The 15,443-nt window shown below is 53.5% G+C and overlaps 1 protein-coding gene across 2 annotated transcripts; it reads left to right on the top strand.

The window, feature by feature from the left end:
* The first annotated feature begins 2,072 nt into the window (after positions 1 to 2,072).
* Positions 2,073 to 14,569, top strand: G6PC3 (glucose-6-phosphatase catalytic subunit 3). 2 transcript variants are annotated; one of them, XM_048830405.2, is made up of 7 exons: positions 2,073 to 2,218; positions 2,765 to 2,992; positions 4,500 to 4,606; positions 7,036 to 7,126; positions 9,230 to 9,351; positions 10,208 to 10,349; positions 11,450 to 14,569. In XM_048830405.2, the coding sequence occupies exons 2-7, from the start codon at positions 2,775 to 2,777 to the stop codon at positions 11,808 to 11,810; spliced, it is 1,041 nt and encodes a 346-aa protein (XP_048686362.1). In that variant the 5' UTR covers positions 2,073 to 2,218; positions 2,765 to 2,774; the 3' UTR covers positions 11,811 to 14,569. The 2 variants fall into 2 exon arrangements, with proteins under 2 accessions (XP_048686362.1, XP_048686361.1); XM_048830404.2 differs by having other exon boundaries at positions 2,089 to 2,218; positions 9,233 to 9,351.
* Positions 14,570 to 15,443: the final 874 nt, after the last annotated feature.

Raw genomic sequence — 15,443 nt, 5'->3', positions numbered from 1 at the left:
CACCCTTACAGAAATGCTGCATTAAATAAATCCTAAAGTGGGTCCATGCAAATTAACAATGATAAAAAATAAATCTTGCATTTATTATTCACCACCTTTTCTGCAGTGCTCCAAAATGAGTCAAGCACTTTACCAACACATCAGCAGCCAGTTCCCCAGCCCAGAACGGCGTGCAGCCTAAACAGAGATGCCATTCAGACATCCTGCTATGTGGGATGCATGTGATACAAATAAAGGCCCCAATCCCTGCAAGGAGATTAGATCCCCACACTTGCGCAGATCTCACTTTAGGATCCAGGCTAAAGTTTGCTGTGTGGCATGTGTGCAAACAAACAAACAAGCCCACAATAAAAATGCCTCTCTGATCCTTAAAAAGATGCTATGATGCAGAATAAAACGATCAACTCCCACACAGTTTCCTTATCCCTGGTGAAGCACTTTGTACGTCATCATTCCAAACTAGCCAAGTCTGCAGCAATCTGGGAGAAGCAAATTGCATCATGACAGGATGGGATCCCACCCCAAAATCAATTGTTTACTAGATTCTTGTGAAAGTCCCTTGAGGAAGCACCAGGCATCTTCCTTACTTTTCTGGAAAGGGTCAAGAAAGTGTTTTATTTATTCTCCCTTTGTATGCAGTGGTTTAGCAAAAAGAGGATTAGTTTGTTACCACTGATGAAATTAAAGATGACCTACAAAGATTTTTTGTTTTAAATCGGGTGTGTACTCATTTTTGCTTCTTAATCATGGAGAAAGGTAGCCTGAAAGGAACTCCTCCTCTGCCAGAAAGGATGGAAGGTTTACTCCCCTACCCCTCTTCCCTGTTTAGAGATATCAAATCTTGTCTAGTCCTCCAGTCATCCACACAGTTTTCCAGGATAGGAAATACTTACATTTTGAACATAAAGAAGCAGCCAGGAAGACTTTTTTTGTAAAAAGAGGGGGAACCCCCCAAAACCTTCTTAAACATCCCAGTCCAGAGCAGCAAACAATGGCATAAACCTACTTCCCTCCCACCACTTTGCAGGTCACCTTTAAGAGTAAACTTCCCAGTGGGGCTACTATGCACTATAGCAATACATAAATAATAGCATAGACATGCACTTCACGCAAGGTTTCATGAGCTGTAGTTCACAAAAGCTTATGCTCAAATAAATTTGTTAGTCTCTAAGGTGCCACAAGTCCTCCTTTTCTTTTTAAGGTTTCTAGTATCTCCCAGTGGTTTTACGTGACTATTAATATGCTGGTTACTTCCCCTTCCCAAAAAATCTTGTTTAGATTTAATTTACTGCTTTACTGGGTTTGTACCAGAGGTCAGCAATGTGTCCATGGTAAAAATTTTCAGGTCCGTGGTAATTTTTCAAGAAACATTGAATGACTCTGAATGACAACCCCCGTCCGTCTGTCGGTCACTAAGTATGGTAATTTTGTCAAGTGTCCGTCACGCAACATGGTGGTGCGATCCCCTGGTTTGAACAAGATGGAACTGAAGGCACATTGACTCAGGCACAGGAGTAACAGCAGGCTATATGGGATTGAGGGCCCAGGTTAGAGAATGAGATTATAAATGTGGGCAGGGTGACCAGATGTCCCAATTCTATAGGGACTGTCCCGATATTTGGGGCTTTGTCTTATAGAGGTACCTATTACCCCCCATTCCCTGTCCCAATTTTTCACACTTGCTAGCTGGTCACTCTAAATGCAGGGGGTGCATGGTGTGGGTTTGGAGGTACAGGGGAGGAGGGAGGCTGGGAGTGGGGCACGGGAGGGATATAGCGGGTAGGGTTGGGGTGTAGGGAGGGAAACAGGGTGGAGAGGGGGGATTTTTGGGATACAGGTAGGAGTGGGGCATAAGGAGAAAGAGGTCAGTGGGATCTGCGCTAGTTTAGGGGATGCATCTGGAAGGAGGGGGGGGCTACAAGGTGGGATGACTGCCGGGGGGGGGGGGCGGCTGGCGTTGGATTTGGGTCGAGGAGCTGATTTAGGGGGCGTGGGACGGGACATCCGGGGCACAGGAGGAGAGGACGAGGCGGGCGGAGGGGCGCGGCCGGCCACGCAGCCGGGCCCCGGCGGGGGCAGAGAGCGCGCGTGGCGCACCCGCTGCGGCCCCGCCTCCTCCCCGTAGAACCCCGGCGGCCGCTGAGGCCTCTGGGAAATGTAGGCGCGGGGCAGGGGGCGCGCAGCCCGAGCGGGAGCGTCATCATCCGGGAGCTGCCGGGTAACGGGGCGGCGGGGAAGGGCTTAGTGGCGCGGCGCGCGGGCCGAGGGGAGGGGGAAGGACTCAATGGCGGGGGCGGGGGCTCGGGCGGCCCGGTGGTTAGGGCACGAGCCGGGGTGAGGGGGCTCGGGAGAGCTGGGTTCGAGTCCTGCGTCAGCCTCACGCGGCTCGTTGGGGGAGGGGGGTGGGACAGGCCCCGTGAGCCCCTTGGAGGAGGAAATGCGTTAAAGGGGAAGGTTTGGGGGAGGGAGAGGTGTGAGGGGGGCCGGGCTTCCCTGTCTCGGGTGCCCCTCCCCCCGCCTTAAAGGGGAAGTCTCAAGGGAAGGGGGTGCAGGGGGGGGGGCGCAGGCTTCCCTGTCTCTCGGGGGCACCTGTTTTCTCATCAGCCCGGCCCCTTGTTCTGCCTCAGCCCAGGCACGCACCCCCTCCCCCGTGTCACACAAACTGGGGGGGGGGGGGTTAAAGTTGCGCCCCATGCCATGGCGGGCGCATCGTGCGCCCGGTCGCGGGTCCAGGCCAGGCTAACGCTCTCCCCTGTCCTTTCAGCCTCGCCGCCATGGACGCCTTGTACAGCAGCGGAGTTCTGTTTGCCGAGAGGCTGCAGACCGGGCCGCCCTGGCTGGAGAGGTTCTGGCTTTGGGTGACCTGCCTGGCCGATCCCAAATGTATCTTCATCGTCTTTTTCCCCCTGGCGTATTTTCTGGACCGGAAGGTCGGGGTGGCAGTGCTGTGGATCGGTTTAATCTCCGAGTGGCTCAATATAGTGGCTAAATGGTGAGAAAAGGTCTCTTCCAAGACATTCCGATAGACACGTACACAGCTCAGGGGCAGAATCCCCTGCACTGCCCCAGGTAGCAGACTTACTGGACCAAGAGACCCATGTGCTCAGGATGTTATTACTAATGAAACCCATCTTCCCAGTGATCGGTTTTTATGTTGTTCTAGGAAAACTGAGCAAGGCACACGCTGTCTTGCCGGCATCGCCACTTTTACGGGAAGCATGAGTCACTGCTCCTGCAATAAGGAAGCAGAGTGAGACAAAGCCACTCCCTGCCAAATCATGTGCTTCCCCTTAAAAAATAAAATCTGCTCACTGCATGGTTTCGTCTTCTGAAGCATCCAGAATTGCCCACCATCCAAGCGGGGAAACTGGATGGATCCACCAGTCTGATCCATTGTAGCAGTTCCTACACTCCTATGTTCTATTGCCACTTAAAAGTACCCACTCCCATTAGCCCAACTGTGGGAGAGTGAGCCAGAGGCTGTTTCGGCCTCAAGACAGATGCATCAGGTAAATCCCAGCTGTGGGATCTTTATTACTAACGGCAATGGCAGAGGCAGAAAGATCCAAGCGTGACTCCAGATCCCAGGTGGAAAGTGCAGCAACAGCAGTTAGAAAAGTCATCATGATTACAGGGCCCTGCTCCTGCCACCTCACCCGACTTTAATGCTCCTGGACAGGTGGCTGTGCTCTCCAAGGAGCAAAGAGTGTGGGGGTCAAAGAGGCTCAGGACTTCAGTGGCACCCAGCGCTGCCAAGAGCCATGGAAGGTCTGAAGCAGTGTATGCTCCTCCCCGCTTTATATGTGGTCTTAGAACTGACTCAAAGCCCATAGGAATCAATGGGAGGCTGTCCATTGACTCTGCTGAGCTTTGAGTCAGGCCCAATCCTATTCCCATCAAAATAGGATGCTCCATTGACTTCAGTGGGCTATGGGTCAGGCCCACACAGCCCATAAATATCACCTAGCTCGTCTCTATTTCCCTACGTTCCTCTTTTCTACTCTCTCTCTTCCTCTGCTCCTCTCCACTCCCTTCCTACTCCTTTTATAACCTTCAGGCGTTCTCTTAATAACCCAGCAAATAGCAACCGCAGGCACACGCAGCCGGATCCTGAGCTCAGTCACACTGGTGCAGACCCAGCGTTACTCTGCTACCGCCAGTGGAGTTACTTGGGTGTCAGTCGGAACAGACCGGCTCATATGCCAGGCCGTGTGCTGCTGGGAGATCCCTGGGCAATGGCCACAGGCCTGCTGACTGGGCAGACTTATCAAAACCAGGAACCAGAATCAGCTGACCTGCTTCCCCAGCCATCTAGAGGGAAAGGACCTGGCCAGCACTGAGGTCACATATCAGCCCTGATGTACCCTAAGTTATGGATCAGGCTTTGCCCTCAACTGTGACCCATGGGGCTATTGGCTCCAGAGAGGATGTGGCTTCTGGGAGACTTGGGCATTTTGTTTTTTAGCCTTCACAGCTCTGTCTCCTCTTTCTGCCCCTAGGTTCTTGTTTGGTGAACGGCCATTCTGGTGGGTCTATGAATCTGGGCTCTCCAGCAAGGAAAAGGTCCTGCTTCGCCAGTTCCCTGTCTCCTGTGAAACAGGGCCAGGTTGGTTATTAAGATGGCTAAAGTTTCAGTATGTATGTCTCTGGAAAGTACCACCGCTCTTAACAGCGGTGTCCTATATTCCCATAGCCCCTTCCTCCCAAAGGATTGCAAAGTGCTTTTCAGCACATGCACATACACAGGAATCACATTACCAACCACTGACATGCAGTCCCCTCTGAGGGGGGAACGTGGCAGCTGATTAACAGTGCATAGCTTTGTTACATAAGAGTTCAGGATGGGAAGTGAAGCACGTGGTACTGAATTGAAACTGCAGAAGGAATTTAGGGAAGCAGAAGGCAACACTCAGCATTGGAATTTGGCCAGGACAGCTGATTGACACCCCTGTACCATCACTGGAAGCCGAGTCCCCTCATTACGGAAGGCCTGCCCACTTAACCTCCCACTGCGTCAGTTTTCCCATCTGTAAAATGGCCATGAGGATTCCTACTCTCCTTTTATAAAGTGCCTTGAGATCCACAGATGAAGAGGTTTCAGAGTAATAGCCGTGTTAGTCTGTATCTGCAAAAAGAAAAGGAGTACTTGCGGCACCTTAGAGACTAACAAATTTATTTGAGCATAAGCTTTCGTGGGGCTGCATGCAGTGGAAAATACAGTAGGACGGTTTTATATAGCAGAGAACATGAAACAATGGGTGTTACCATGCACTCTATAACAAGAGTTAACACCCATTGTTTCATGTTCTCTGCTATATAAAACCGTCCTACTGTATTTTCCACTGCATGCAGCCGATGAAGTGGGCTGTAGCCCACGAAAGCTTATGCTCAAATAAGTTTGTTAGTCTCTAAGGTGCCGCAAGTACTCCTGTTCTTTTTACAGATGAAGAGGGCAATCAATGAGGTCATTGTTGTTGGTTGTTGTGTAAGAGGCAGTCCTAAAAGGAGGCCAGAGGGGATTTCTAATGGGACGCACACAAACTCCTTCCTAGTCTCTTGGGTGGCTAGTTACACAAAGGTAGCCTCAGATCCACTTTGATTTCTGAGGACTAAGCAGCAATGGGCTCTCGGGGCCTGATCCGACTCCCACTGTCGTCAGAGGGCTCATGCCATCTGCGAGGAGGATATTGCCGGGCCCTGGGCATCTACAGAATGTGGCCGGCTGCAGGCCCCGTCTGCATTGGTGGACTGACAGTGCTCAACGTGTTGTTCTGCAGCCCACTTTGTCCAGGCCTTGGAGATGGGACAGCACAGACAGTGCCCCAGCCTTAAGTAACCAGTCAGTTGGATCATGGCACAGGAGAGACAGAGCTCAGCTGTAAGGCCATTAATTAGCCTGTGATTCTCAGCAGAACACATTAGTGAACGGTGGGAAGTGAAATCTGTGCCATCAACACTGGCAAGTAATAAATATCACTGCCTGCTTCTAGGCCAGGAAATCCCTGGGAAGGTCTGCTGTCTGACAGCAGGCAGTGGAATGAAGGGGAATCTTGCTTGATTTTCCCAGCCTGACTTCCCCCTTGCCCTGAAAGTCCAGCCTCCAGCTCCTTTTCCTGGGATCACCATTCCCTCCCCTCTGCCCCGTGAAGCCCCAGTCTCCTGCCCCAGTGGCTGGGTGCCAGCCCACGAGGGCAGATGGCTCTAAGGAAGGTTCTATTTCCATGCATCTGGGGTGTGGATACTCATGCAATGAGAACCTTGAGTGCCAGCAACCAGAAGAGCGGGAGACCTGAGGCCATTCTTGACCACACCTTTCCCATGATGTTACAGTGAGGGGGGCGCAGGGTAATGCACCAGCCACAGAACCCAGAAGTCCGCCCAGATCTAAGTCATAGAAACAATGCAGCTTGAATGCAGCATTTTATAGTACCGTGATCTCCTTGATACTGCCACCCTTCTCTGGGCTCAGTTCCCCTCTCATACTAGGGTAACGCTAGCCACTTCCCTGAAGCTACTCCCTGTTTACACTGGTGTTAAGTGAGCAGAGAATAAGACTGTGAGGGCCAGCCCCTCTGTTGGGGCGCTACGCCAGTTTTCACCAGCTGAGGATCTGGCCAGGAGTCCCTACCAGTGGTGGTTTCAGCACAGGCCGATGGATTTTACTGGGGGCCAGACTGGCTGTGTGACTTTTGGTTACAAACAGTCTTGCCGAATGGGTCAGTACCCCTTCGTTCCCCAAGGAGACAACTAACACTCAGCTCTTTCCTGGCACATTTCATCAGTAGATCTCACAGCACCTTACGAAGGAGGTCAGTGTCATTTTCTCTTGTTTCATAGATGGGGAAACTGAGGCGCACACTTGCTCCCCCCCCCCCCCCCCCCATGGTCCCCCTGCCGAGCTGGAAATAGAATCCAGGTCTCCTGATTCTTAGTCCAATGCCCTACCCACTAGGTCATACTACCTCCAGATCCTAACTATCCTCTCACAGATACAGGCAGGAAAATTATTTAATCTCTCGTGTTCCCTTTATGCAGGTAGCCCCTCCGGCCATTGCATGATCACAGGGGCAGCCTTGTGGCCCATCGCCACTGCTCTCACGGCATTGGCATCCCAGCACTCCACTAGGTAGGTACCGCAGGGGTCCTGGGACGGGCAGTTCCCCGACACTCTACTGTTGGCAGGGTGGGCATTTGCCTGGAGGCTGTCGTAACACAGCTGAGCCCTGCTTTACAGATCTAGCCTGCGGCATGTCCTATTCCAATGGGTCAACTATTACCCTATTGGTTATATTTATAGTTAGTGCTACAGTAGTGCCCTGAGCCCCCCAATCAGGATCAGTCCCCTAGGGCCCGAGGCTTCATTGCCCCCAATGTTTTGTCATCATAGGTGCAAAGCAGGTGGAAAGCTACAGCCATTCAGATCTGGTAGCATTTCATCCCCAGCTCGTGCTGTCCAGGCCAGCGAAGAATCTGTCCCCCGGGTGTCTAAAAATGCAATTGCTGGGGTGAGAGATGCAATGCGTTGGAAGCACAGAATGTTCAAAGACGATTATATTGAGATGTGACAGATGCTACGGCCATATGGAATATTCCGAGACTGTCGTGTAGCTTCATGGGCCGCCTAGCAATTGTTTTCCTGGCCTAACGGGAGAGCGATCGTGTTGTATTCCATGCTGCCAAAACATTGCATCTGTCACAGCTAGTAGTAGTCAAACCCAATGTGTCTGAAAGGTGTTAAACCCTGTCTCCACTAGGTGCTAGGAGGGGCTTAATACCATGTTAGCTAATTGTATTATTAAACTAAGCCCCGATTCAGCAGGCGGTCCCTGTTCAGCAAAACATTTATACATGTGCCTAGCTGTTCAGGGAGCACTTAAATCTACTTGAACGTGCATCTACAGATAAGCATGTGCATAAGAGCTTTGCTGAGCAGGGAGGGACTTAACCAAGGGCTTAAGGCCCAGATATTTAAAGGTATTTAGGCATTGCTGCACTCAGCGTTGCGGTGCCCAACTGATTTAGGAGCCTTAAGTCTGGGCTAAGTGCCTACATCCCTTTTGAAAAGGAGGCTTAAGGTTCCCAGATTTGTTGGGCATCACACCACTCAGTGCATCATCACCGAAATACCTTCCAAATCTGGGCATTCATGTTTTGCTGGCTTGGGGCCCAAGACAGGTGTAGCAAATTGCTGGTATGATTTACGATGGGTCCCGCGCTTCCCCTTCTTGGAGGGGGGTTCAGGGTGCAGTTTCCTGCCCCGAACTAGTGTATCTACTGTCCCACTAATAACCCAGAGAAGGGTAGTGGAGAGGGAGGGACCCAGGCCCGCCCTCTACTCCAGGTCCCAGCGCAGGGGCCCTAGGGGTAATGGTAAACCACTTGAACTAGTGCTTCTTTCCCCTGGGCTACTTCCCTCTCCTGCTCTTCAGCTTGTGGGGCTTCCTGCCCCCTCTCTCTGCACAAGCCGGGTGTCTTTTTACCTAGGGTCTTGGTTTTCTAGCTAGCCACAGCACTTCTCCAAACTCTCCTCTACTTCAACTCCTCCAAATTGCACTCTGCTCCAACTCCTTCCCCTGGCTGATTGAAGCAGGGTGGTTTTAATCAGGTGACTAGCTTCAGGTGCTCTAATTGGCTTCAGGTGCTTTTAATTAATCTATAGAAACCTTTCTTCCCTCTACAGGGAATAAGGCTTCTCCTTATCCTGGGACTTACATCTCTCTCCTAGATCATTCTCCTACTGCCTTCTGTATCATACAGGGTTTTAGTGCGTGACTGGGAAGCCCCTGGCAAAAATGGGACCATTTCTAGGAAATGTAGCACTTGTCCTTTGGCCACGTGCCCCTGTCCCGCTGTGAGTGACTATTGCAAAAAAGAAAACAACCCTCTGAAAAATTGGGGGCAATTCCCACAAACCCAAGAAAAATCTCTGCCAAAAATTCACTGGTTTGTTGTAGTTTCCTGCTCCCCTTCGACTCTCTTTTTTTGCCTCACGTATAAGCGTTTTTGCCCCTCTTCTTTGGCCCAATTCTCCAGCGCCCTGTACCTCACACGGTCACTCCCGCCAGCACAGAGCGTTCAGAACGCCTGTCACAGTGCAAGTGACTGCTCACAGTGCAGGGCAAAGGGGATCAGACTCGCTGGTGACTAGGACCGAACCGTGCAGTGCTCAGGTACCCTGGTGGTACGTACCTGGACTTACCCCCTTCGTGGTCTACTTTTCCTCCCCCAGCAGCTGGCTGGTGAAGCTAACCCCCTTCGTGGTCTACTTTTGCCTCCTGCTGGCTGTGGGGCTCTCACGCATCTTCATCCTGGCGCACTTCCCCCACCAGGTGTTGGGCGGCATTGTGGCTGGTTAGTAGATCCGGGGGAGGGTGGTGGGCCTGGCACGCTTCGGGCCTGGCAGGCAGAGGGAGGAGGCTGTCTGGCTGTCACCCAGAGGAAAGGAGGTGGTGACTGCGTTCAGACACTGGCCCCATCTGGGCTGGGGGCTGTACTAGCCGAGCCGTTTGGCAGGCCCTCGTGGCTGGCACCAGCGTGGTCTGGCCTAGGTCCCAGCACAGCTTCTCTACTCGGTTTCCATGTGATCTGGCCCTGGTCACGCTGGTCTGGCCAAGTTAGCCTGCAGCCTTGCTGCAAGCCTGCTCTAAGCCCCAGGGAGGAGGGTGCCACCAGGGTCTCGTGGGAGAGGAGGCTGCACAGGTGGGAGACTTGTCCTCAGGAGGCAGGTGCTGTCCCTGAAGGGATCTGGCTAGCGCCTCTCCCGCTGGGGCACATCCATCTGCCCTGCCGCCATCAGGCTCGGGTAGATCACTGCAATCATCCGCTTGGGGCTGTTGGGCCCTAAGAGTCTGCTAACCCTCCCCTCTCCGAGCCCACCCTCGGTGGCCAGCACAGCCCCAGCAGGCTTGGCGGATGGCAGGCAGTGGGTTACACTTACCCCTCCCTGTGTGAGCCATCACCTTGAGCCCCAGCTGACCCGAGCAGCGGGAATCCAGCAACCATCAGCTCCTCAGGACCCGCTCAGCTGGTGGTGTCTGAGCCCTCTTTCCCCTCATCGGCAGGGACCTGTGGCCAGCACCCTCCTCCCTCACTGCCGGGCAGCATCAGTCTCTGCTCAAGCTACAGCCCCTTCCTCACCGTCCCAGTCCTCAGGCTGCTGCCGGCCAAGACTCCCTGCCCTTCTGCCCTGCGTCTCTTTGCTGCCTAGGAGCCGCCCTGGGCTGGATGCTGGAGGCCCGCGTCCCCGCAGAGAGGAAGCTGAGTTTCTACCTTGCCACTTCGCTGGCCCTGCTGCTGGGCGCCATTGGGCTGTACTGGAGCATGGTCGCTCTTGGCGTGGACATCGACTGGTGAGCGTCTCACGGGAAGAGGGTCCCTTTGCACAGCTTCCTGATTGGAGAGACCCAGGCCCAGCGTGGCCTGAGCGGCTGCAGGACCCTGGCAAACAAACCCGCCGGGTTCTTGCTCCTCAGGTTACTGGCAACTTACCTTCCTGTGGCATCTTCCTTCCCCCGGGGCTTTATGCACAGGAATCCCCGCCCTTCCTCCGGGGTGCGACACAGTCACTCCAGCTGAGGGAGGCAGAATTGCCCAAGAGAGAACATGCCCAGGGACCAGGATAACACCCACTCTCTTTGAAAGTGCCTTGGGGAGTGGCGACAAGGGGGCCCTGCCTGGGCCACTCTGCGGCAGGCAGGCAGGCACACCACCGGTGCGTCTGCCTCAGCATCCCCTTGGTCCAGGTCTAAGAAGAGCACAGGCTCTTTCCTGGCCCAATTCAAGGAGCCACCTCTGGGCATAATTTATTCAGAACACAGACCAATAGCTCAGCCCTTCTCAGCCATCCAGCTCTGGCTCTTCAGGGCAGGAGGGTCATTCAGCTAGCCACTCCACTGGTCTCCTAGACCTCAGCCCCCCGGCACTGGCTCTGCAGCTCAGGAAGGTCAGCTGGTCGCCCCTCACCTGGTCTTAGAAATTTCTCCCTAGTCCCAGGAAGGGCCTGCAGAGCTTTCTGCTCTCTGCAGCTTCCCTGTCTTTCCCGTGGCCCTTTCCTTGCTCTTCCTTGGCAGCTCTGACTCTCCAGGACTCCACCCTCTGGGGCCCAGGTACCCCCTTTTAAGCCCATGTGGGAGGCAGCTAATCAGTCATAGGTCCTCAGGACCCTGCACTCTCTTACAGGGCCAGTTCCCCTCTGACAGGACCTTTTATGACCCCAGAGGGGGAAGGGGCTGGAAGAAAGCCCCTCTCTGGCACTGCCCTAAGGCCCAGGTTCAATGTGGACTCCAGCTGTCCTACTGAATTACTCACAGGAGGGCTGGCCAGTTCCTCAGGGCTGAGCAGGCCTGACAAGCTCAGAGCTGGGGCGGCAGGGCCTCTCGCCATGCCAGTTACTGCCGGGGCCCTTCGCGAAGAGCTTTCAGGTGCTGACATTTCTCCACCGCTCGTCTAGGTCAATTCACCTGGCCACTAAGTGGTGCTTGAACCCGGAGTGGATCCGCGTAGACACGAGGCCCTTCGCGTCGCTGTGCCGGGACACAGCCTCAGCCTTGGGCCTGGGGCTGGCCACCCACTCCTCCCTCTACGCCCAGCTGAGGCACGAGAGACCCGGCTGGAAGCAGCGAGCCGCGGGTGCCGGCCTGGCCCTCGCCACCCTTCAGGGCCTGAACAACACGGCGCAGCCGGAGAAGGTCGGCCTGTGGTATGGCCTGAACTTTCTGAAATACGCCAGCTTCCCATGGGTGGTGGTGGCGCTTGTTCCATGGCTGGTCCGGTCACTCCCTCTCACGCAGACCCGGCCACGCTCCGAGTAGCACGTCCGGTGCATCAGTGACCCACACAGACGGTGGGTCACTCACCCTAGGGGGCGTGGCTGGAACTACCCGCAGGCATGTAAACTAAATCTCCCAGCAAGTAGCAGCATCCATCCTCCCAGCCTCCAGTGTCATTAGATGCAACAGAGGCCAAATGCTGTTCTCCCGTCTGCTGGTTCAGCCCCATGTGTCAGTGCGGCTGTGCATGAGAGCAGCTGGCTCTGGGCTAGAGGAGGATTGCATTGGCTAGAACACCTTGCTGGAAAGCTCAGTTACTTAGCCCTGCTTTGGCTAATGCAGGTTCTCTTCTGGCTTAGATGGGGCCTCATGTGAGAAGGATCCAAATAAACCAGCAGCTTGAATCTGGCCTCTTGAGCATTAGCATCAAGGAGGTTTATCTGTGCTGGGAGAAAGGGGTCTTGGGTAAGACCCTAAAACGAGGCAATGTGTCGCAAGGTGGGCTGTTTGGAGGACTAGCTGGCCCCCTGTGGCTCCAACATTGGTAGCTTCCTGTCTGGACTGCAGAGAAACTGTTCTGGCTGGTACTGAAGACCTCGTCCTGGGCATCCAATGGTTGGGACAGTTGTGTGTGAATGCAAAGGGTGCATCCGCACTAGAAAATGTGGTACTCTATTCTCCAGCTGCATTGCGACTACCATAGGCTCCTAGAAATATGGGTCTGGAAGGGACCTCAAGGGGTCATCTAGTCCAGTGTTTCTCAGCCTTTTTGATACCAGGGACCATCTTGCTGCCTTCTTAAAGGCAGGGAGCTCTCAGGGACTGGCACCAGTCCATGGACCGGGCATTGAGAAACACTGATCTAGTCCAGTCCCCCGTGCTCAGAGAGGACCAAGTACGCCTAGACCATCTCTGATAGGCATTTGTCCAACCTGTTCTTAAAAATCTCCAATGATGGGGTTCCACAACCTCCCTTGGAAGCCTGTTCCAGAGCTCCACTACCCTGAGAGTTAGAAAGCTTTCCCTAATATCTAACCTTAATCTCCCTGGCTGCAGATGCAGCCATCACTTCTTGTCCTACCTTCCGTGGACATGGAGAACAGTGGATCCCCATCCTCTTTGTAACAGCCCTTGACATATTTGATGACTGTTGTCCGGTCTCGCCTCAGTCTTCTTTTCGCAAGACTAAACTTTCTCAGTTTTTTTTAACCTTTCCTCACAGGTCAGGTTTTCTAAACCTTTGATCGTTTTTGTTGCTCTCCTCTGGATTCTGTTTTGTTTGACCACATCTTTCATAAAGCGTGGCACCCAAAACGGGACACAGCACTCCAGCTGAGACCTCGGCAGTCCTGAGAAGAGCAGGGCGGTTACTTCCCCTGTCGTACGTACGACACTCCTGTTACTACAGCCCGGAATGATATTAGCCTTTTTCACAACTGCATCACCTTGTGGCTTCATATTCAATGTGTGAGTCACGATTGCTCCTTTCCAGCAGTACGGCCACCTAGCCAACTACTCCCCATTTTGTAGCTGTGCATTTGCTTTTTTCCGTCCGAAGTGAAGTACTTTGCACTTGTCTTTATTGAGTTTCAGCTTGTTGATTTCAGATCAAAGTCACTGATTTAACAAGGTCCTTTTGAATTCTAAGCCTGTCCTCCGAAGGGCTTGGCCCCTTGCTCCCAGCTTAGTGTCAGCTACAACTTTTATAAGCGAATGCTGCACTCCACTATCAGAGACACAGGTACTGGCCCTAGGACAGACGCCTGCAGGACCCCACTATACATCCTCCCGGTTTGACAGCAAGCCATTGATAACTACTCTTTGACTTCAGGCTTTTAACCAGTTTTGCACCCACCATATAGTAATTTCATCTACCCCACATCTTCCTAGTTTGCTTACGAGACTGTCATGCATGACTGTGTCAAAAGCCTTCCTAAAATCAATATATATCACGTCTAATGCACCCTCGCTGTTCACTAGGCCAGTACCCCTGTCGAAGAAGGAAAGGAGGTTGGTTTGGCAGGATTTGTTCTTGACAAATCCATGCTGGCTAGGCCTCATCCTCTAGCTGCTTCCAATTTGATTGTTTAGTACGTTGCCTCTTTCCAGCTATGGTCTCTAGACTAACATCTAGCGCATTGCTAGAGCGTTTCAGAAGCAGATCTCAGAGCCCTTTATGAAAGACCAAGTCGTCATCCCCATTTTTCAAGCTAGGGAAACTGAGGCCCAGAGCCGTGAAGTGACTTGCCCAAGGTTACCCAGTAGACTAGTGGCAGAGCTGGGAATGGAACCCAGGGCTCCTGACTCTCCAGTCACTCTCTAGCCGGTAGGCCACACTGCCAGGAAACTAGCAACGTTGTTAAGTGCTGGTGCAGACTAGCTGGAAACCGGGGATCAGTTGTGCTGGTGGAAACCAGGCCAAGGTGTTGGACAAGGTCACGGTGCCCCAAGCAGTGTCTCATCACTTAGCCTTGACAGGGCCAAAGGCCTTGAGTGACAAGGCCACAGGCCAACCTCCCTCCGGTGGTAGCGGCACTTACAGGCTGTAGCTAAAATGCTTCTGTTCGCGTATGTTGTCTGTGTCATTGCAAATCCTCTGTGACTTGAAACATTAGGGGGAGAGGGGGATGATTGTGTGTGGGGAGGGGGAAGTGATTCAGCCATGTGTCTGGCCAGCGCCTGGCACAGCAGGGGCCTGGTCCGTGACTGGGGTGCCCAGGTGCTACAGGGTAACGGCCAAGTGCTGGCTGCGCGTATTTATTCCTGGTGTTGAGAACCAAATAAAGGACCCTGGAACTGCCTGTGTGACCCCTGGCACCTCATTCAAAGTGAGCCGCTCTTCATTCACCCCACCACTGGGTGGGGATGGGGATTTGAAGGGGCGTGATGTGTCCCCCCAGTCTGGAGGAACTGGCCATGATGCGGAGCAAAGGCTCCCCACCAGCACAGACGGTGCACATGGAATTCCCCAACCAGTGCAAAAGGGGCTGGTTTTCTGCTAGCAACACAGCCCATTTTGTGAGAGGGGCAGGTCTGGGTTTGCCTGCCCTGTGTCATTCTCCACAAAACCCTTCTAAAGAACCAGCCACGGGGTTTAACTCAGCCGCTGAACTGGTCCATCAACCCCTTCCCACCCCCCGGACCATCATGCAGTTCACGGAACTTAGAGAGTCATTTACACCAGCTTTCAGAGAGGGAGTCCGGCCGCCCTTAAAACCTTTCCAGGGTGAGTTATTTGTGGGTGTACTTTGAAGGCTTCCATCCCTGTAGTGCCTCTACTCATTAACACAAGCACCAACCCCTGTGGGAGCAAGGGCAGTATCAGGTGGGAAACTGAGGCCCAGCGAGTTGAAGCAACGTGCCCCAGTCCACACGGCAGAGCTGGGATGAGCACCCAGGTGGCTAGAGTGCCTTCCAGTGTCCTACCGACTAGACCAGCCTTCCGACCTGGTGAGTTGCCGCACAGCCCCTTTCTGACAGCGGAAAGGACCATCAAATCCCCTTGATGCTGCGGGAAACCTCTGAAAATCAGGCCAGTAATCAAAATCCAACGCCGCTGCGGCAGCCTTAATGGAGGTGAAACTCAGGGCTGGTGCGGCCCTGTTCGGGCCCTGGCAGGCTTGGCGGAAAGGTACAACCCCAAACAAACCCACGCACGCCAGCGTCACCAGCGGG

The sequence above is a fragment of the Caretta caretta genome, chromosome 27 (assembly GCF_965140235.1).
Source record: "Caretta caretta isolate rCarCar2 chromosome 27, rCarCar1.hap1, whole genome shotgun sequence".
NCBI classification, from domain to species: domain Eukaryota; kingdom Metazoa; phylum Chordata; order Testudines; family Cheloniidae; genus Caretta; species Caretta caretta.
This window is presented reverse-complemented; position numbering and strand designations above follow the sequence as displayed.